Source organism: Hemiscyllium ocellatum, chromosome 39 (assembly GCF_020745735.1).
Source record: "Hemiscyllium ocellatum isolate sHemOce1 chromosome 39, sHemOce1.pat.X.cur, whole genome shotgun sequence".
Lineage (NCBI taxonomy): Eukaryota > Metazoa > Chordata > Chondrichthyes > Orectolobiformes > Hemiscylliidae > Hemiscyllium > Hemiscyllium ocellatum.
In genome coordinates this window covers 2,155,706-2,177,474 of record NC_083439.1, presented here as the reverse complement: position 1 = coordinate 2,177,474, position 21,769 = coordinate 2,155,706, and the positions used below count along the sequence as shown (strand labels likewise).

The 21,769-nt window shown below is 39.3% G+C and overlaps 1 protein-coding gene across 1 annotated transcript in view; it reads left to right on the top strand.

The window, feature by feature from the left end:
• Positions 1-21,769, top strand: part of megf11 (multiple EGF-like-domains 11) — a 364,661-nt gene that overhangs the window by 240,090 nt on the left and 102,802 nt on the right. Inside the window, exons 4-5 of the mRNA XM_060852838.1 lie at positions 5,405-5,525; positions 10,987-11,123. Coding sequence (XP_060708821.1) covers positions 5,405-5,525; positions 10,987-11,123 — 258 coding nt within the window. The remainder of the gene's footprint in view (positions 1-5,404; positions 5,526-10,986; positions 11,124-21,769) is intronic.

The following is a 21,769-nucleotide window of genomic DNA, read 5'->3' as shown; positions in this document are numbered from 1 at the left end:
CCCAAACTCTCTCAGTCTCATCTTGACGTCGTTGGAGGACTTCCTTTTCCAAATCACTGTCACTGAAAAGTCTTGGAAAAACATGACCCTGGAACCCTTGCACATGAACACCCTCGAATCCTTCCTTTGGGCTCTGGAAGCTTCCATGACACTCTGTTTGTCTTTATAATGATGGAACTGTACCAGGACAGGGCGAGGGCATTGATCCATTCCTGACCTTCATGCCGTGCCCCAGTGGGCTCTCTCAATCTTTATCCTTCCCTTCTCAGCCTCCAAACAAAAGAGTTCTGGGAATCACATCTCAAAGAATTCCACTGGCCACTCACCTTCCGTCCCCTCTAGCATGCCAGCAACACGAACGTTCTTTCTTCTGCCCCTGTTCTCAAGGTCTTCCACAGATCCAGCAAACCATGGCTTCAATCTGCCTCTTGGATGAATCAGCCTCTTCCTCCACCCCTGTGACCTGGCACTCAAGCTCATCAGTTCTTTTCCGCAGGTCTTGCAGCATAGCAGAGACCGGGGCCAGCTTTTCCTCAACTTTTTTCTTCAATCTGCTTCCCAAGGACCTTATGAGATTTGGCAAGATCATCAACCAAGGCCTGGTGAGTAAGCAAGTCCACTGCCTCTGTGGATTGAGCCGCAGCCCTGGCTCCAGGCGAACTTCCTATTTTTTACGGCATTCTCCCGCAGCAAAAATGAAGGTAAGTAAAATTTTCAAGTTCTGTTGTTCTTTTACTTTTTTTTACTCACAGTAAGATGGATGGGATGGGTTCTAGCTCTGTCCTGGTGATGTTGTGGCATGGACCCCAGCAACCACGGTCCTCCTAGGTTGCCACCGTCTTGGATTCCAGAAATGAAACTTGTTGATATCACTGTGCAGTTGTTTCAGTGACTCCTCGCCATGGGTCCAGAGGAAGAAAATGTCATCAATATATCTGGTGCATAATGCTAGTTGAAGGTCCCATGCTGCAAAGACGTCTTGTTCAAACTTGAACATGAAAATGTTGGCATACTGAGGGGCATATTTGGTCCCCATGGCTCTTGTCTGTGTCTGGGTGAAGAACTGCTTGTCAAAGGTGAAAACGTTGTGGTCAAGAATGAAACAGATGAGTAGTAGGATGGTGCTCAGAGATTGACAATTGTTGGTATTGAGTACTGAGGCTGTTGTAGCGATGCTGTCATAGTGGGGGATGCTGGTGTAGAGTGCTGAAATGCCCATTGTGATGAGGAATGTTCCTGGTTCGACTAGTCCGTGGGTGCTGAGATTCTGTAAGAAATCTGTAGTGGCACGAACAGAAGCTGGCAATCTCCTGTACATTGGGTTTCAAGATGCCTTCAACATAACCAGAGAGGTTCTGATACGGGGTCCCATTGCTTGATATGATGGGACGTCCAGGTGTGTTGGCTTTGTGCAACTTCAAAAGGCATTAGAAGCCCCTATGTGAGAAGTACGTGGGATGAAAGTGCGTAGGGAGCTCTGAAGGGCTGGATATAAAGTCGTGATCAATGTGTTTACGAGTGTGTTCTTTGGTTGGATTGGCTGGTAGTTGCCTGTAGTGTTCTTGGTTGTTCAGTTGTCAGTATAATTCCTTGTAGTAGTTTGTTCTATTCTGAATGACGATGGTTCCTCCTTTATCTGCTGGTTTGATGACAAAGTTGCAATTGGTTTTGAGAGCATGGATGGTATTGCAATGTGACCGGGTGATGTTTTGCTCTACTTTGAGACTGCGAATGGTAAATCTGGCAATTACACATTTCCTGACGTCTTGAGCGTACATGTCAAGCCTAGGGCAGTGGCACTCTTGAGGGATCGAAATTGTCTCCTCCTTTGGTGACTCCACTGTTGATCTCTCTGATGACTGTTCCAGTTCATCATTTGGCTCATTGGGATAGCTGCTGGCATCTTGGAAGAATTCCCAGAGTCTCATTTCTCTGATGAATTTCTCCATGTCTGTCACAAGACCAATTAGTCTTGGGTTCATGTCACACTACAGGTGACCCCACAACACTATACACTCTCTTACACATGCACACACGCACACACGCTCACTCACTCACTCACTCTTACATACTCACGCAGACCCCCTCTCATACACACATTCTCTCTCATACACACACACACACACACTCCCCACATTCACACCCACACAACACACTCACATGCACACACTCACTCTCTCTCCCTCTCTCTCTTTCTCATGCAAGTACACACACATATAAGTCTATGGGGTGAATTTACATTTATAGGTACATTCTACTTTGCTCAAAACGCACATAATTTGCTGGCAATCAGTGCGGACATTTCATGTAATATTTTATAAATTCCTACTTTCGAAATAGAAGCAGTCTGACTCAAGATTGGCTTACAGGCAGACTCTAACTTCACATCTTTAAAGGAGCTGAGATGGCACCTTTTTTTATAAAACCTTAAGTTATCTTGAGAATGTGACATACAAGAAGTTCTGGGATTTACATATTAATGAACCAAAACCTGCAACCCATTCTAAAAGATGAAAGACTTAACAGCAATCTAGGTTTGTTCAATATACCATTTCAGTTACATGAAACTGTAATCTTTTGCTCCAAATTCTGTGTCTTACGATCCTGCTCCATAGCTACTTGATGAAGCAGCAGCACTCTGAAAACTACTGCTTCCAAATAAACCTGTTGGACTATAACTTGTTGTGTGATTTTTAAACTTTAAATCTATGCCTTCTTCTTCTTGTCCCTTTTATTGTGGCAACAGTGTTTCCCCGTCTCCCCTGTCCAGCCTGTTCATGATTTTGAGAATTCAGTATTTTCAGGTTGGCAGAAGTTTACTACTGCTTCCAATTTATAATTGATGTGAAGAGATATAACAAAATGGTCTTGCATGATCCCTTCACATTTTTCTTCCTGCACAGCAATGGGGCATCTATGTTTCGTTTTGTTCTTTTGAGATTAGTATATATTTGAAACTGCAAACCCACTTAGTGATGCAAAACCAATGTCTAATCCAACATAACTGAAAATATCATCTAGTTAAGGTTAAAACTACATGACTAAGATCTCCATTGGGAAGTGGGCAAAACACACTTTACAGTACAGTGCAGAATTTGTAGCAAAAGCACCTACTTAGTAGAACTGGAATAAGTCACCAAGAGAACCACTTTTCACAAAAAGCATTATGCATGATTCTGAGGAATGCAAGTCTCAGAATTGATTTCTGTAACGTGCACAAGTTACATTACCAGATTTGTTCAATCACATTTGTTACTTAATTAACTAAAGTTTTAAGAGTGTAAAATTTGAAATTTTTCTCTACTTTTCATGGGCAACTGAGTAATGAAACAGCACTAAGTCTCAGATTTGACCAGTATCATTCCACACATTTTGTGGGGATCAATTTTGCCTGGTTCTGTTTTCAGGTATGAAATGGCTGCTGTGCGTAAATGCTGAAATAGATGTCTGGAGGCTAGTCATTTTTAGGGACACCAGTTTGTGTTACTTTTAACATTGAGGGAAGATCTTAGGTTGTTCCAAGAATAGCGGTAGGAAATGGGTCCACGTTACTATCAATCATTGGTGATGACTTTCAACTGGAAAGTGTTAGATATTTAGTTAGTCATTTAGTTATTTTAGTTATTTATAGACTGCAGATATTCACATGTAGCATATCCGAATGCATTTTTACTCATTAGAGGCGAGCATCATGTTTGTGACTGAATATCACTTCCTTACCATAGAGGACACTTATGTTTGTTTTTGATGGCTGTTAGGGTGTTAATAAATTTCAGGCATGCTAATATGGTATCAGATTTACTTCAGGTTCTTGGGGAACACAGTAACTCCAAACTGATGCTTTTTACCTCTATACTGCCCATGACAAACTATGTCACAGAATGAAGTTTTACTTGATTCATTTTCAAAAATGTGTACATCTGGCTGAATACCTGCATACTGGCTCAAAATTGAAAGAATCAAGACAATATAACAGAACCACAAACTGACACAAATGTCAAAATAAAATAGAGCTGTTTTTCCTGTACCAGAAGGAATGCGTATGTACCTGCACAGTTTGTGAAAGGCTTTCTAGGTACTGGTTGAACATAATGTACGCTACTGTTGAATATTTTACAGCATAATTAAAGTGATTAAATTCCTTCTTCCACTACCATTGGGCTAATTCTAAATGCAGTAATCTTCCTATAGTAGATCAAAGTTAATTTTGAGCCAGTATGCAGGTATTCAGCCAGATGTACACATTTTTGAAAATGAATCAAGTAAAACTTCATTCTGTGACATAGTTTGTCATGGGCAGAATAGAGGTAAAAAGCATCGGTTTGGAGTGACTGCGCTCCCCAAGAACCTGAAGTAAATCTGATACCATATTAGCATGCCTGAAATTTATTAACACCCTAACAGCCATCAAAAACAAACATAAGTGTCCTCTATGGGCATTAGGGGTTCAACATATGTTCTGCAAATCAGTTCTGAAATTTGGTGGATATGTTCTATGCCTACACTTTCTAGTTGGAAGTCATCACCAATGATTGATAGTAACGTGGACCCATTTCCTACCGTTATTCTTGGAACAACCTAAAATCTGCCCTCAATGTTAAAAGTAACCCAAACTGGTGTCCCTAAAAATGACTAGCCCCAGACATCTATTTCAGCATGTACACACAGCAGCCATTTCATACCTGAAAACAGAACAAGGCAAAATTGATCCCCACAAAATGCGTGGAATGATACTGGTCAAATCTGAGACTTAGTGCAGATTCATTACTCAGTTGCCCATGAAAAGTAGAGAAAAATTTCAAATTTTACACTCTTAAAACTTTAGTTATTTAAGTAACAAATGTGATTGAACAAATCTGGTAATGTTACATTAAAAATATCATAGAAGATTTTTCTTCTTTAAATTTCTTATATATACTATCTTTCGCAATAATAATATAGCACTACAATTGTTGAAACTGAATTCTAAGGCTGATTCAATTAAAAAGCAGCATGAAACACTAAAGGACTGTTTATTATTAATCACAATGTGAAAGAAAAATAGCCTGAGTGTCTTCAAATGTTTCGTAATAGAATTTTAGCACAAGGTTTCATTCTATTTCATTTTTCCTTCTGTTTCTTCCTTGTTCTTTCTTTCTCTCTCTCTTGTGGGATATTACAAAAAGCACGAGCAAGCACAAAACAGCCTGGTGTTGAAATATAATGGCACACAGAAAATTCTTGAGATGAAATTTATACAAGATCCAGTTATCATTATCAGATTCAATAATATTGGTTTTAATCCACTTGAATATTCACATAGTTAGATATAAATAAGGAAATGCATGCCTTGTATAATAGAATTTTGATTGGTTTCTATTCAGTATTGCAATGAACAATCGTATTGTCTACTTTTAATCTGCAGTTGTGAAGAACGCTGCCCATCTGGCAGTCATGGAGCCCACTGTGAATTACGGTGCCCATGTCAGAATGGTGGCAAATGTCACCATATCACTGGAGATTGCTCTTGTCCAGCTGGTTGGATGGTATGTTTAAAGATGAAAGTTTCCTTCATAATTTTGTTTTTTTTAAAAGATATTTTTATTAGAAATTTAATATTTTGACAGATTTACAAAAATAAACAGAACTTTCAAGCACAAACATTAATATAAAAATAGATCTTAAATATATAATCATCAAAATTCAAAGGAATGATACTAAAGAAGAAAGAAAAACAATGAAACTCAGTTAACTACTAATCTAATCCACAATTATCCAGAGTGTATAGTTGAGTCACTTACATCCTTCAAACAAGAGAAAATGTTCTCTAATACACTCATAACAGTATAATAAAAAGGAAACTATTTCCAAACAATAAGAACAAAAAAAAATAAAACATGTTTGAATGGAGATCCTCCCCCTTGTTCTCAGGGGGCCTTACTTCCTTTCTAAAGGTCCACCATATCCTCTCCCAAACAGTGTCCCACCCTTGACCCGGGCGCTCCTTAATAGGATTTAGATATAATACCGAGCTAGAGTTAACAGTGAGCGCCCCACCCCCACCCCTCCCCACCCATACCTGAGTATATCTGATAGCATCAATGCCACGTACAAACACACATAACTATAAAATTACAACTCCAACAGATTACAGTTAAGTATAATAACATAAAACAGCAAGGGAAGACAACCCTGCTCCCAGAAGCAAAAGTAAAGTAAAGTATCCACTTCTCCCCACGGAGTGTGGAAGAGGCAAGCCAACATAAATTGTCTCTTACGATTTATTTAAACGAGTCTAAAAGTTCCTTAGCCTCTTCTGGTGATCTAAAATTATACTCGGATCCTTCGTGGGTAAAGCATAACGTCGCTGGGTAGCGTAAGGTGTATTGAATATTTAAGTTCCTTAGACATTTCTTCACCTCATCAAACGCCTTCCTCCTTCGTGCCAAAGCCGGGGAGAAGTCCTGAAATAACATAATCTTGGATCCTTCATGGATCATGGCTTTAGGATCCTTTCCAAGCTTTCTGGAGGCATCCAGGAGTATCTGCCTCTCCCTATAACTCTGCAGCCGGAACAGGACCGGGCGTGGGCGCTGGTTTGGGCCAGATCCGCGTACTGCGACCCGGTAGGCCCACTCCACCCTTACCCGGTCAGTTTCAGCCCCCAGGTTTAAAAGCTGGGGCAGCCATCGCTCCAGAAATACTGCTAACTGTCCCTTCTCTTCTTGTTCAGGGAGGCCCAGAAGACGGATATTCTTTCTCCGATTTCTATTATCCAGGTCATCCATGTAGATTTCAAAGGCCCGGACTCTCTGCTCCAGAGCTCTCACCTGTTCTGCAGCTGTTTGTGCTGCAGCCTCGGAGGTCGTGGCCTTTAGCTCTGCCCCCTCCACTCGGCCCTGTAATTCCTCGAGAGCCTGGCTGTGCTTTTGTAGCTTTTCTTCGAATGCATTCCATCTCTGTCTGGATTCTGCGATGAAATTGACGAGTGTCGTTTCCAGCCTGGCAATCATCTCTTCAAGGCCTGTTTTTACATCAGCTGCAGCTGGAGGAGGAGAGGAGGGTGGGGGAGGGGTCTTTGTTTTCTGAGAGCTGCGGGATCCCTTTGGTTTACTCATTATCCATTTAATATTAAACTGCTTAAATATAATAGTAAACAGCTAATTAAGGTTAGAAAATTTTTTTGGGTGGTTTGGTAAGTGTGGTGGGGGTGAGTAACTCACTTTACCCAGGTTTTGGGAAGAGCACTGTAAACTCAGACTTGCTGAGTCGCCGCCATCTTGGATCTCCCATAATTTTGTTTTAATAAGGCAACTTCACTATTAATGATAAAATCAGAAAATATTTGAAATACTCAGCAGATCTGTCAGCATTTTTGGAGGGAGAAACAGAGAAAGGTCCTATGAGAGAAACATTTAACTCTGTTGCTCACTCCACAGATGCTACCCGATTTGCAGAGTATTTTCAGCATTTCGATGTTCATTTCCAATTTCCAGTATCCACCGTACTTTTTCTTTCTCATCATCAGAGGAATTGACCTTGTAATCAGTGTTGGCTAATGTTGATTCTGATGATAGTAGCTTGGATTTTTTTCAAAAAAAGAAAAATATGCTTTAAAAAGAATCAGGTCCATCAGCACCTGAAAGAGAAGGATAAAGTAGCATTTCAATTAGTATGCTTTATCCGATCTAGAGACCAGTCATCTTTAGATTTCCAGCACATTTGAACCTTTATTGAACTTTCAGTATTCAGTGCAATTCCTTCAATTTGCTGGAATGTTAACTTATCTGCTACCAAAGATAGTGGTCACTTTTGATTTTGCTTTTGGAGCACTTTCTGTGGTTATTTATCTTGGTGACTATCTTGGTATATTTACTTATATAGTTGTGTAATTTGCCAATGCTGAAGGTTAGAGTTTAACGGCATTTACATTGAAAGAAATTCATAAGAACGTTTTGAGCCTTCATACAGAAATGAATGTTTTAGGACAACCAAAAAACAGATGAATAAGGATATTATCTCAAAATCTACAGTACTGATGGTTTAGAATGGTAGATATATATAACCACTTTATACAAACATATGAAAAGATAACATCTGCATTATCATAACTAGTCAGTTTCTCCCTCCACAACCATGAAATCCCCTGAGGCAAAGGAAATAAAGAGAGCTGGTCCAATTTGAAAAAAGAAACTTTGGAAAATTCCTCCCAAACCCAAATCACAAATCAGAACCAGTCTTCACAGAGACCATGGACTAAGTGCACTTTAACTGTTAATTAGAGGGAAGGTGGTAGTCTGGTGGTATTATCACTAGGCAAGTAATCCAGTGACCCAGGTTATGTTCTGGGTACCCAGGTTCAAATCCTGCCCTGGTGGAAGTTGAACTCAATAAAAAAAAGAACTGGGATTAAGAAACAAATAGTAACCATGAAACTATTGTCAAGAAAAACCCATCTGATTCACTGATGTCCTTTAGGGAAGGAAATCTGCCTCTTTACCTGGTCCAGCCTGCATGTGGTTCCAGACCAATAGCAATGTGATTGACTCTCAACTGCCTTTTGAGCAATTAGGAATGGACAATAAATACTGGAGATGTCCACATCTTGGGAATGAATAAAAAAAGTCTATTTTCTAAAACGGAATAATGATCTCTGACACAGCTCAGAATTAGTTCAGTTGCTAATCAAAAGTAGAGCTTCGGTATACATACCAGCCTGCAATGTGGTCTAGAGGTCCACTACTCTCTAGGAAAAGAGGAACTGCCCAGAGTTATTCCAATCCCACTACTGTGTAGTTTAAATTCATTGATGCCAGCTGGCTTGAGTTTGTAACTGAAGGAATCCGGCCTTTAAAGTTTCACAAATGTGAACTTTGTCTATTTTGTTCATAAAACATGAACGTTGTTGGCTCAGCCTCAGCATTTATTGTTCATCCCAAACAACCTTTTTGAGACTGTGGTGGTCAGCTGCATTCTGGAAATTCTGCAGCCCTTAGGAGGTGGAGAGTTCTGAGGTTTGATTCAGTGACATTGAAGGAAAGACAATATAGTTCTAAATTATCTCAGGTGAATGGCTTGAAAGGGAACTTGCAGGTAGTGGTGCTCGAATACCTCTACTGCCCCTTCCCTTTTAGATGGTATAAGTCATAGGTTTGGAAGGTTTGCAGTGCATCTTGAAGATAGTACACACTGATGCCACTGTGCATCGGTGGTGAAAGGAGTGACTGTTAAAGGTACTAGACGGAGTTCCAATTAAATGGGCTGATGGTTCTAGATGGAGCCAATCTTCATGAGTCTTGTTGGAACTGTATTCATGAGATATGTTGAGAGTATTTCATCACACACTTAACTTGTGCCTCTTAGATGGCTTTAGGAAATTAGGAGTTGAGTGAGTTGCCTTAAAATTCCTAACCTCTGGCCTGCTGTTGTACCCACAGTATTATTTTGACTGGTCCAATTCAGTTTCTGGTCAACATCAGCTCAGAAAATTAGTAGTGGAGAATTCAGTGCTGGTAATGCCATTGAATGTCAAGGAGTGATGGTTAGCTTCTGTGTTGGAGACTGTCATCACCTGCTATTTGTGTGATGTGAATGTTACTTTTCACTTATCAGCCAAGCCTAGGTTTTGCTTACTGTGGACAAGGACTGCTTCGTAAATTGAGGGCTTGCTCATTGTGCAGGCATCAGCAAACATCCCTACTTCTGACCATGCAATGGATGGAAAATCATTGTTGAAGGAGCTGAAGATGGTTGGCTCTAGGACACTGTCCTGACTTCCTTCTGTTCCATAAACATATATATTTCTATATATGCTTCCACCAAATCAAACATGCTGCTAGAATTAGAGATAATTCCCTTTCCATTTTTAAGGTCTGCAAAATAATAGTACTAATATTCAATCATTGTTGGGTGCCTAAGGGATAACTTACAAGATTCACAAACTTAGACTTATATACTATAAAGGACACAAATAATGTATATGGCTGACAAGATAATTTCCAGAATGTGGGCTCATGCCAAACATTACAACGTATGTTGTGATTCAGTTCTAACACTGCAATCTTGTGCAGCAAACAAAATGCTCTGGCAGATCAATCTGAGCAGGGGTTCTATGAAAACAGGTGAGTTCCAGCACAAAGGCTTTGAATAACTATACATGTGCAAGATCAAATCCAAAATAACAACCAAATTGATCATCGATGTTAACTGTTTATTAATTATGTTTAATTGTTTGCAGGTGATGGACATTAACTAGACATAGACTGAAACTGTGATGATTGTGCTCGCAAGTACAGTATCTGCTTATAATACGCATCTTTATAAATAAAAGATTAGGAACGTGTAAAGAGTAGTTCCAGTTTTATCCTTCTAATGACCTTTTAGAATACTGTATAAAACCCAACTAGTTAGACAACAGGAAATGCTCTTCAGTGTGAAAATTGAGTTTCTCATTGCAGAAAAGTTGTTCATTTAAACTACAATTGACGCAAACAACTGTTTAGGGGAACAAAAAATAACTTTTCATCCTCAGTAAATATTCCTGTACATATTCCTTATCAATACTTTACAACAGGACAAAAATCATTGCTAGATTTTCAAGTAATTTCCAAAATAAATAGATTTCTCAATGGTTATCTGATGTCAGCTTTTAGCAATACCTTTTAACACATCAATTTTTTACTTAAAAATTCCACAAAGAATAGTTACTGCATTTGCCAGGTTGGATAAATCTGCATATAGTATTCAGAGGGTTAAACATAAAATGAATCATCTTAATAGGCAAACTAATTCATTGAGGTGATTGTACAATGAATAACTTATGTTCAAGGTCCTAAATAATACATATCAAGGTGGATAATTGGGCACATTCATTGATCTACAATGTTTCACCAGAAAAGTATGCTTCTTACTTCATTAGTAAAGCGTTATTCATTTATATGCCAAGCAGCTGAAAATTCTGTTTGAAATGTAAATATAATGGAGATTTTTATTTTACCCTTGGCATAGGGATTGGTCTGTGCACAGCCATGCCCATTTGGAAAATTTGGGATCAACTGTACCCAAGACTGCCCTTGTCATAATGGAGGACAGTGTGACCATGTGACTGGAAAGTGCCATTGTATAGCTGGATATACAGGTGACAGGTAAGAACAAATCTAATGTGGCATGTAAACAAGGTCTACATTCTTTAACCTCCTCTCCTGAAGCACAAATCTGGCAATAAAAATGGATTTTGGGTCGAAATTGGCCTGTTTCATTTTTTTTTCTCGAAATAAAATAGTTGTGAAATTTAATACCTAAGAGTGGGGTTGCTGTTCCCAACACATGGAGGCATTGATTCCTTGCAATAAATGTTGGTGCATTTTTTAAGAATCCCAGCTGGACACTATTATGATACTAAAATAATTTAGGATGTATCTTCAGTTTTATTGGATAACACTTTGCATTAATGATAATTGAGTTCCCTAGTATTCAGTAAGGTTTGGAAAGGGAATATGGGCTGGTCATCTAACAGTAGTCTTGACTCTCTTCTACAGAAATGATTATCTCACAATGAGTAGGACAGGTACAGATTTAAAGCCACCATATATCACTGCACTGCAAAATACATATACACCATATCCTGTATTGTTCAGGGCAAAGTTCACCAACAAGCTTTAATATATTGCACAAATTGAAGGGAATCCATTGATTATTTTTAAACATATGGAAGGCAGCTGGATCACACAAACAGAATGCCATTGATGCTTGAATTCCGAAATAAGATTTTTTAAAAGCTGGAAAAACTTAAGCAATCAGGCAGTACCTGTAGAGAGAAACAGTGTTAACATTTCAGGTCACAGGAACACTGGAACGGGAATTAACCATTCATCCCATTGAACCTGTTCCACCATTCGGTTAGAACTTAGCTGATTATCCACCTGAATATCACTTTCCCATGCCACCCACATATCCTGTGATGTCATTAGTATCTGGCCTAGTTAGTTAATTAACATCCCAGAATGAATACAAACAATCCAGAAATTTCCACTGCTGTCTGGGTAGAGAATTGTGAAGAATCACTATCCTCTGAATGAAGAAATTCCTTCTCATGTCTCTCTTCAATGGCATATCCTTTATTCTGAGACTTATCTACACTATTCTAGATTCAACAGTCAGGGAGACATTCTATCTTCATCCATCTTGTCAAACCCAGTAAGCACTTTATTAGTTTCAATGAGATCGTCCCTCACTCTTTGAACTTTTTGAGAATACAGGTGTAATTTCCTCTCTGCGTCCTCAGAGGACAATCCTACAATCTAGAGTGGGGTGCTGGAAAAGCACAGCAGGTCAGGCAGCATCCGAGGAGCAGGAGAATCGACGTTTCAAGCAAGAGTCCTTCATCAGGAATGAGTCTCCTCAATTTCTCCTACTTAGTCTTTCAGTCTTGTTAGGTGAATTTCCATTGGACTTAGTTCGTGGCAAGTACATATTTCCTTAAGTGAGCATACCCAAACTGTACACAATACTTCAGGTGAGTTCTCACCAAGATATTGCACAATTGCAGCAAAACACCCGACTCAAATCCTCTTGCTATGAAGGACAATATACTAGATATTTTAATCAACTTGTTCAGAGATGCTATGGTACACCTCTGGAGTAGGTGCAACATGATCCTAGGTCTCCTGGCCTAGAGGTAGGGACTCTACTGCTGCACCACAAGATCCCCCAAAATGCTATTTACCTCCTAATTATTTGCTGAATCAACATTATAGCTTTTAGTGATTCATGAACAAGGCCAAGTCCCTTTGGACATCAACGATTCCCAAATGTTCACCATTTAAGAAATAAACTATGTTGCGATACAGAGAGGACCGCTGAACCATATCAGCCTTTCTACCTCTTTATTGACAACACAGTAAAATTATAACCTTCAAAGACCCTCAAAATTGATCCCAAAGGATCTGAACCACTCATTTGAATAATCAATCCCAGACACTGGTTTGTATCTTAAACAAAGGATTCAGCAATTTATTAACAATTTAAAGCAAAATTAAACAACCTAGTAATCTAATTGCTCTGTGCTTTAAAGGCAAAAAAACTTGGTTTTTAGCCTCATTCGCACCAAAGACAGACAGATAAATGCAGTTAAGTGATAAATAGAACAGAGCAATAGAACAGGCCAGATTACTTCAGTGGTTTCCACAATGCATTGTTCTATTGGCATAGATGATTGTCTGTTGGTGTCGAGGAAGCTTCATTCTGTATATAATCCCCTGTCCCTGGAGTGTTTAACGGGGGGACGGTGTAGAGGGAGTTTTACTCTGTATCTAACCCCTGACCCCAGTAGTGTTTGATCAATTCTTCATTTCACAAGCCCCTTGGTTCACTAGCCTTTCTGTATTTTCCTCTATGAAGACATACATAATGTAATTATGTGTTTTCTTCTGTGTATCCATTGTAAATTCTCATTTCTCTGCCTGTAATGGACTGACATTCATCCTTGCAATCTTTTTCATTGCATACCAAAAGATGATTTTGCAGTCTGCCTTTGTGTTATTCAGTTGTTTGTATTCATAATCTCTTGTTCCTGTATTAGTTCCTCCATTGGAGTTTAGCAAAACAAGGATACCTTATTGAAACATGTGAAAATATTAGGAGTTTGCCAAGGTAGGCGTGGAGAATCTGGGACCAGAGGCCGTAATCCCAGAGTAAACTAACACCCATTTAAAACAGAGATGAGGAGCAGTTTTTTTTTCTGTAGTTAATAAATCTGTGGAATTCTTTCGTACAGAGGGCTGTCACACTAGGTTGTTAAGTATAGTCAAGGCTGAGATAGGCAATTTTTTAATCAGTAAGAGAATCCAGGATTGTGGGGATAAGATAGGAAAGTGGAATTGAGAATAATCAGTCCAGCCATGAAGTCATTCAATGTCAGAGCAGACTTGCTGGGCCAAATAGCCTACTGCTGTGTTCTGACATCCTATGATCCTAATTAGACCAGGATCTGTCAATTCTTTCTCCATTTTCGAGTCATGCATTATATTGATTATAGCTGAATGACAAAACATTCACCGATTTAGGAAGGTATCTAGAAGTTTCGCTTCAGTACAGTTTGAAGAATTGAGACAAAACTGAGGCATCACAGGCCTCCACTGGTGAAAGTATGTAATTGAGACAAGTTGAATAGATTGCAAGTTAAATTTGAGATAAGAATTTATAATTTAGTATAGTTTTAATGTAGAAAGAAGGAAGTTTACTTCAGGACTTAGGAGACCTAGTCCAGGAAGAATGGACTTAGGAGAGATGGAAGGGGGTATGAAAAAGCTTTAAGAGATAGGATTAAGGAAAACCCTAAGGTGCTCTACACTTAAATGAGGAACAAGAGGATGGCCAGAGTGAGAGTTGGTCTGATCAGGGATAGTGGAGGGAACTTGCACCTGGAGTCAGAGGAAATAGGGGAGGTTCTTGAGTACTTTGCTTCAGTTTTCACTACTGAGGGGGACCTTGATGTTTCTGAGGACAGTGTGAAACAGACTGATATACTAGAACAGGTTGATGTTAGGAAGGAGGAGGTGCTGAAAATTTTGAAAAACATAAGGATAGATTAATCCTCTGGGCCAGACAGTATATACCCTAAGTTACTACAGGAAGCGAGGGAAAAGATTGCTGCGTCTTTGACAATGATCTTTGTGCCCTCACTGTCCACTAGAGTAGTGCCAGATGATTGGACGATAGCAAATGCTATTCTCTTGTTCAAGAAAGGGAAGAGGGACAACCTTGGGAATTCCAGATCAGTCAGTCTTACATCTGTGGTGTGCCAAGTTTTGGAGAGGATTCTGAGAGACAGGATTTATGATTACTTGGAAAACCATAGTTTAACTAGAGATAGTCAGCATGGCTTTGTGAGGGGCAGGTCGCGCCTCACAAACCTTATTGAATTCTTTGAGGATGTGACAAAACAGGTTGATGAAAGTAGAGCAGTGGATATGGTGTACATAGATTTTAGCAAGGTGTTTGATAAGGTTCCCCATGGTAGGCTCATTCAGAAAGGAAGGAGGCATGGGATACAGGGAAATCTGGCCGTCTGGATCCATTTCACTTTGGAAGGTCAAATTTGAATGCAGAATACAGGGTAGAAGCAGGATTCTTGGCAGTATGAAGGAACAGAGGGATCTTGGGGTCCACGTCCATAGATCCATCAAAGTTGCCACCCAGGTTGATAAGAAAGCATATGGTGTGTTGGCTTTCATTAGCAGGGGATCGAGTTTAAGAGCCATTAGGTTATGCTGCAGCTCTATAGAGCCTTGGTTAGATCACACTTGGACTATTGTGTTCAGTTCTGGTCGCCTCATTATAGGAAAGAGTGGAAACTTTAGAGAAGGTGCAGAGGAGATTTGTGAGGATGCTACCTGGACTGGAGGGCATGTCTTATGAAGAAGGGTTGAGGGAGCTAAGGCTTTTGTCGTTGGAGAGAAGGAGGATGAGAGGTGACTTGATAGAGATGTACAAGGTGTTGAGAGGCATAGATAACGTGGATAGCCAGAGACTTTTTCCCATGGTGGAAATGTCTATAATGAGGGGATATAATTTTAAGATAATTGGAGGAAGGTTTAGGGGAGATGTTAGAGGTAGGTTCTTTACACAAAGAGTGGTGGGTGTGTGGAATGCACTGCCAGCAGCCGTATTAGAGTCAGATACATTAGGGACATTTAAGCAACTCTTGGATAGGCACATGGATGATAGTACAATAAAGGGTATGTAGATTAGTCTGATCTTAGAGTAGGATAAAAAGCCAGCACAACATTGAGGGCCGAAGGGCCTTTGCTGTTCTATGTTCTGTGTTCTAAAATATGACAACAGGAAGTGAGGTTTTTTAGAAATGCACACAGACATAACATTTAATATAAGACCATAAGACATAGGAGCAGAAGTAAGGCCATTCGGCCCATCGAGTCCACTCCGCCATTCAATCATGGCTGATGGGCATTTCAACTGCACTTAACAGCAATCTCCCCATAGCCCTTAATATGTCACGGATACATTGTTATTTTTTCTTCTTGGATATTTTTCATTACCAGTGAAGGACTATTGCAGGATTTAATTGTGTTAGTTGGAGTGGTAACTCAATACTCAACTAGGAGAAATATTTTCCTTGTGTGGAATCCTATAATGCACTTTTTCTTATACAGTAGGTTTGAGGAGGAAAGGCAATCTTTTATATCATAGCTGCCAAATGTCTGGAGAGGGGGTGAAATTGACTTAAGTTGTAGGGAGCTGTAATATGTAGAAATTAGCAGTCACATTCTCTGCAGCTGAATTATTTAGTCTGAAGTGAATTTTGATTTCTATGATTCTGGGACTACATGCTTGCAGCTTAATGCAAGTGCTGTATTACAGTCTTATTTACCTAGCATAGCAATAAAAATAAGATTCTCAGATAATGGAGTTAATTATGAACTGTTGAAAATGTCCTATGTAAAACATTTGTGTAACATAATCACATGAATATTAAGACAAATGTAATTAAATCTGGCAGTCATTATTCGAGATCCTGTGCATGTGGTAATATACTTCAAGTTTTTTTAACAAAAAGATATAACATCTGTTACTTAATATTCATATAAATTATCCTCATTAATCTGTAAGCACTCACAGAATTAACCCAGCAAGCCTAATAATTATCAACTGTGTTAACATTCCCTACTTGCAAGAATTGAAGACCCCCCAGTACAGTCCAAACAGTAAATGGAGCCATATGCAATTATATGTTTATAATTGAGTGTAAGTATATCGGGCTTCTAAACCATTTAGAGGCGCAATAGATGTATAGCATGTGTAGAGTTTGTAGAGGAAAATAGTTAACTTGGTAACAAGGTCCTATTGTAGCTTGCAGCTTTTTAAAAGTTAGCTATAACATTTGTATTCCTTATTTAAATAAATGAGTGTGATGCTTTTTAACATTGTAAAGAGAGTTTACAGGATACTTTAGATCATTTGTCATTTCTTGAGTATATTTTTTATCTGTGTGTCAATGTGTTTTGATGACATCAGGGCCATAGTCATCAGGAAATCTGTGCAGCGAGGAAAAATAGCTGCTTAATTTCTAAATCTTCTTTATTTTTTTCTTGTAATTTTTAAAACCAGAGGAGAGGAACTGGTTTGACCATGGCATTTTGTTTTAATAATTCATGGGGTACAAGCTGGGTCAGTATTTATTGCCCATTCCTGATTGTTATTGAGAAGTTGACGCTGAGCTGCATTCTTGAACCGCTGCAATCCATTTGGTATAGATGAAGCTGAAAACCAGCAATCCAGCCAATCTGACCCTCCATTTTAGATTCACCCTCAATGTCATTACAGAGCATTTTGACCATCGGCACAGAAGAAATGGCAATATATTTCCAAGTCAAAATGTTGAGTGGCTTGGAGGGGAACTTGCAGCCTATATATTGACTGCCCTTGCTTGACTTTCTAGATGGAAGTGGTTGTGGTCTGGAAGATGCTGTCTGAGGACCTTTGATGAATTTCTGCAGTGTGTCTTGTAAATGGTACACACTGTTGCTATTGAGCATCAGTGATGGAGGGAGTGAATGTTCATGGATGTGGTGCCAATAAAGCAGGCTACTTTGTCCTGGATGGTGTCAAGTTTCTTGAGTGTTGTTGGAGCTGCACCCATCCAGGCTTGTCTAGGGTAATCCATCACACTCCTGCCTTGTGCCTTGAACTTAGTAGACTGACTTTGGAGAGTCAGGAGATGCGTTTCTTGTCCAGTATTGTAAGCCTCTGACCTGCTCTTGTAGCATGATGTCTATGTGGCAAGTCCAGTTGAGTTTCTGATCAATGGTAACCTCAAGGATGTTAATAGTGGGGGATTCACTGATGGTGACACCACTGCATGTCAAGGGGCAGTGGTAAGATTGTTTTTTAGAGTCATAGAGTTATATAGCATGGAACCAGATCTTTCAGTCCAACTTGTCCTCCGACCAGATATCCCAATCTGACCTAGCCCCATTTGCCAGCATTTGACCATATCCCTCAAAACCCTTCCTGTTCATATACGCATCCAGATGCCTTTTAAATATTGTAACTGTATGTTATTTGTGATGGTCATAGACTGGCATTTGTGTGGCGTGAACGTTCCTTGCTACCTGTCAGCCTAAGCCTGTATATTGTCTGGCTTTTATTGCATGGACCTCTTCAGTATCTGAGGAGTTGCAAATGGTGCTGGACATTGCGCAAACATCAGCGAATATCCGCACTTCTGACCTGATGATGGCAGGATAGTCATTGATGAAGTAGCTGAAGATGGTTGGGCTGAGGACACAACCCTGAGGAACTCATGCTGAGCTGTCCCGGAGCTGAGATAACCTCCAACTTCTTCTGTGCCATCTTCTTCTGTGCCAGGCATGACTCCAACCATCAGAGAGTTTGTCCCTGAAACCCATGGGGTCCAGTTTTACTAGGACTCCATAATGTAAAACTTGTGTCCTTGTTTGAAGCAAGGCTGTAGTGAGATCAGGGCCTAAGCAGACCTGGCGAAGCCCAAACTGAGCAACATTAAGCAGACTATTGCAGAGCAGGTGTTGCTTGATAGCACTGTAGATGATACTTTTAATCACTTTACTATTTTTTGAGAGTAGACTGATGGAGCAGTAATTGGCTATGTCCTTTCTTTATGTACAGGACATAGCTGGGCAATTTTCCACATTGTCAGCTAGATCCCAGTGTTGTGGCTGTACTGGAAGAGCAAAATATTATGAGGTTTCTCACCTCAAATATCGTCCCAAGCAGTGCATTCCAGACCGCCACCAGCCTCTGGGTGAAAAATGTTTTCTTCCCATTTCAACCTCCTGCTTTTCACTTTAAAATAATCTTATTGACCCTTTGCCTAAGGGAGATAAATGCTTTTTGTATCTCTGTCCATGCCTCGCATTATCTCATATAACTCTATCAGGTCCTTTTTCTGTTTCAAAGAAAACAACCTGAGCTTATCCCTCCTCTATTCATTGCTGTAATGCTCCATCCAAGGCAACATCCTCCAACATAATCACATCCCTCCTATGGTTCATGACCAGAACTGCACACAGTACTCTAGCTGTGGCCTAACTAAAGTTCTGTGCAGCTCCAACATAACCTCCTTTCTCTTAAAATCTAAAGGCAAGTGCCTCATATACCATCTTAACTAGCCTATTAAGTTATCAGAGATTTGTAGACACTATCTCAAGACTCCTTCATTCCTCTGAGCTTCTTCATATCTTTCCATTCATTGTGTGCTCCCTTGACTTGTTCCTTCTTCCAATTTATCTCTCATTATCAATGAACAAATGACAGAAATGAAGTTTAATACTGGAGTATTATTTGTGTTATCTCTTGGACACAGGGCTGAATTTCCCTTTTCCCACCAGGTCAGGTGGGACTTTGGTTCATTGTCCCAATCCCACTATGATCCTAATCCATTTCCAGAGCCAGGGCTATTGATGCATGAAGGGTGGACACCCAGCATTATCTTCACTGGCAAAAGGGATTTCACCATGGCTGGAAAGGAGAATTCTAGCAGCACTGCTTGAAAACAACACCAGAATGGCAGTGTCAGAGTGTCAAATGTGCTTCAATAAATTAACTCACCGTGAATGGTAGGCTTTGGACTGATTGTAGCTTAACATGGTTAAGTGTTTGGCCTTCAACTTCCAAAAGAAATCCCTTGTCCTGATATAGCCAGTGGCTAAAATCAGGAAAATAAGCCATGGATTGTCCGGTCTCCTTAGTGTCTGATATTTACAGAGGGGCAGTAAATTGGCAGCTAGTAGTCTTTCCTGCAGTGGTAAGAGGAGGAAAACCTAGATCAGAATAAGTCAAAGTAAATTTATTCCTTAATTTGATTGATTTTAGGCAGTACAGCAGAAGAAAATCCAATCCTGTATTTTGCAGTTAGTGAGATTTTTCTTTTCATAAATGGCTTCTGCCATTTTTTAATTTTAGGAGCTGTTTGAAGGGATTTTTCCAAACACACTGTCCTTCTGATACAAACACGTGGATTCAAATCAAATCCAGGCCAATAAAATGAAAATCTTTCTTGTTCTAAGCATAATGGTTTGAGTTAGTCCAAATCAACTCCTAAATTCTCAGCTTCAACCAGAGGCTCTCTGCATATTCACTTAGGAAAAGGAGAATCTCCTAGGATATGATGATAGATTGCTGTTCTAAGACTAGGATTCAACACGAAATCTGAAAATTTACCAAATTTAATAATGTATAATTCAGTTCCCATTTGTCATCCTGACAACTTCACAAAAATATCTGATCAAAAAAGAAAAAAAATGAATGTGAATGTCTGATTTTACAGTTGTGCAAAGCCAATCCATCACCCACAATTGGATTTATCTTGCAATTGCCAGACTGCCACAGCATTCCCACATGAAAACTGAACATGGACACACTGAAAACTATTCTTATCACATAAACCTTTCAGAAAAGCAAGGAATAACTCAAGGACAAATGATAATGAAGCAGTTGAATTGACTACAATGTCATTGAGCAACATTAAAAATGGAAACTAGCAAGAAATCTCTCCAATTCCAAGCAAATAAAAAATAGAATGAGTTTCAGATTGGGTTTGAGATCACTCATCTACTGTGACTGGCTCTAATAATTATTAATAGCTTTTGTAAACCTCTTCTTAGCTCCCTAATTGTAAACACTTATTTAAAAAAAAATCTTTAATGAGTTCACAGTAATCAATATACAACATAGAAACATAATTGGTGATTGTACTCTTGCAAAAAATACAAACAATTATTTCCATGCAATCCATTCTGGATGATGGCTGTATAATCTTACAGTGAAGATATCACATCTGTTTATTCTTCACTTTGAATATCATCATTTGAAAGTACACTCAGTGATAAATAGAAGATGCTCTGTCTGGAAAAAAGAATCATTTGTGAAGTCCATAACAATCTATTCTGATACCCCTGCTAGTTATAACGTGAATGAAATGGAACAACTGTCCATAGTGATATTGTTACATTTGCTGATATCAAGCTCTAAGGAGAGGTAACAAGTAAAAATAAGATTGCCCATTTACAGAGACTTTGTATCAGTTATGTCAATGGACTGAGGAATTCCAGTTGAATTTTAATGTAGATAGCAGTCACTAAAGCATAAAAGGCCAAGTAAAAGTAAGTACACACAATACACAGGATGAACCATTTACATGATATATCAATAAATGCAGCTGAGCCCCTCAAGCATCCAATCAAATGCCTCTTTTGAAATAATAACAGATGAAAATTTCAAAGAGGATTAGCACATGTAAATCGAAATTAACTAAAATGACTTAAAATAGTCTCTTCCTTGCCAGCTGATAAAGGGAAGGAGATTTAAATTGAGCATCGATCACATTTAAAAGCTTTTGGTCAGTGCGAGGCAGTTACTAATAAGATAAATGAATTACTTGGGCAAGCTAAAATAGGTCACAGTGACATTGCAAAGAAACTGCTCGTCAGCTCATTAGTAGTGAGGCTAATCCTGGTTTGTACTTTTGGTCACTTGACCTCAGAAAGATGCATTAGAAAGGTTTCAGGGAAGATTGACCATGATGCTGCAACGTCTTGAGGGATTAAACTATAACAAAAATCTGAGATAACTATGCTAATTTTCATCAGTGTAAAGCAAAATGAAAGCAGGCATTATGAAGATAATGTAAAGATATGAAGAGATTTCATATTTATTGCACTGGATAAATGACACTCTCATGCAGTTTACCATCCAGCCCTTCTTTGTTACGAAACAAGGGAGCTCTGCGTTT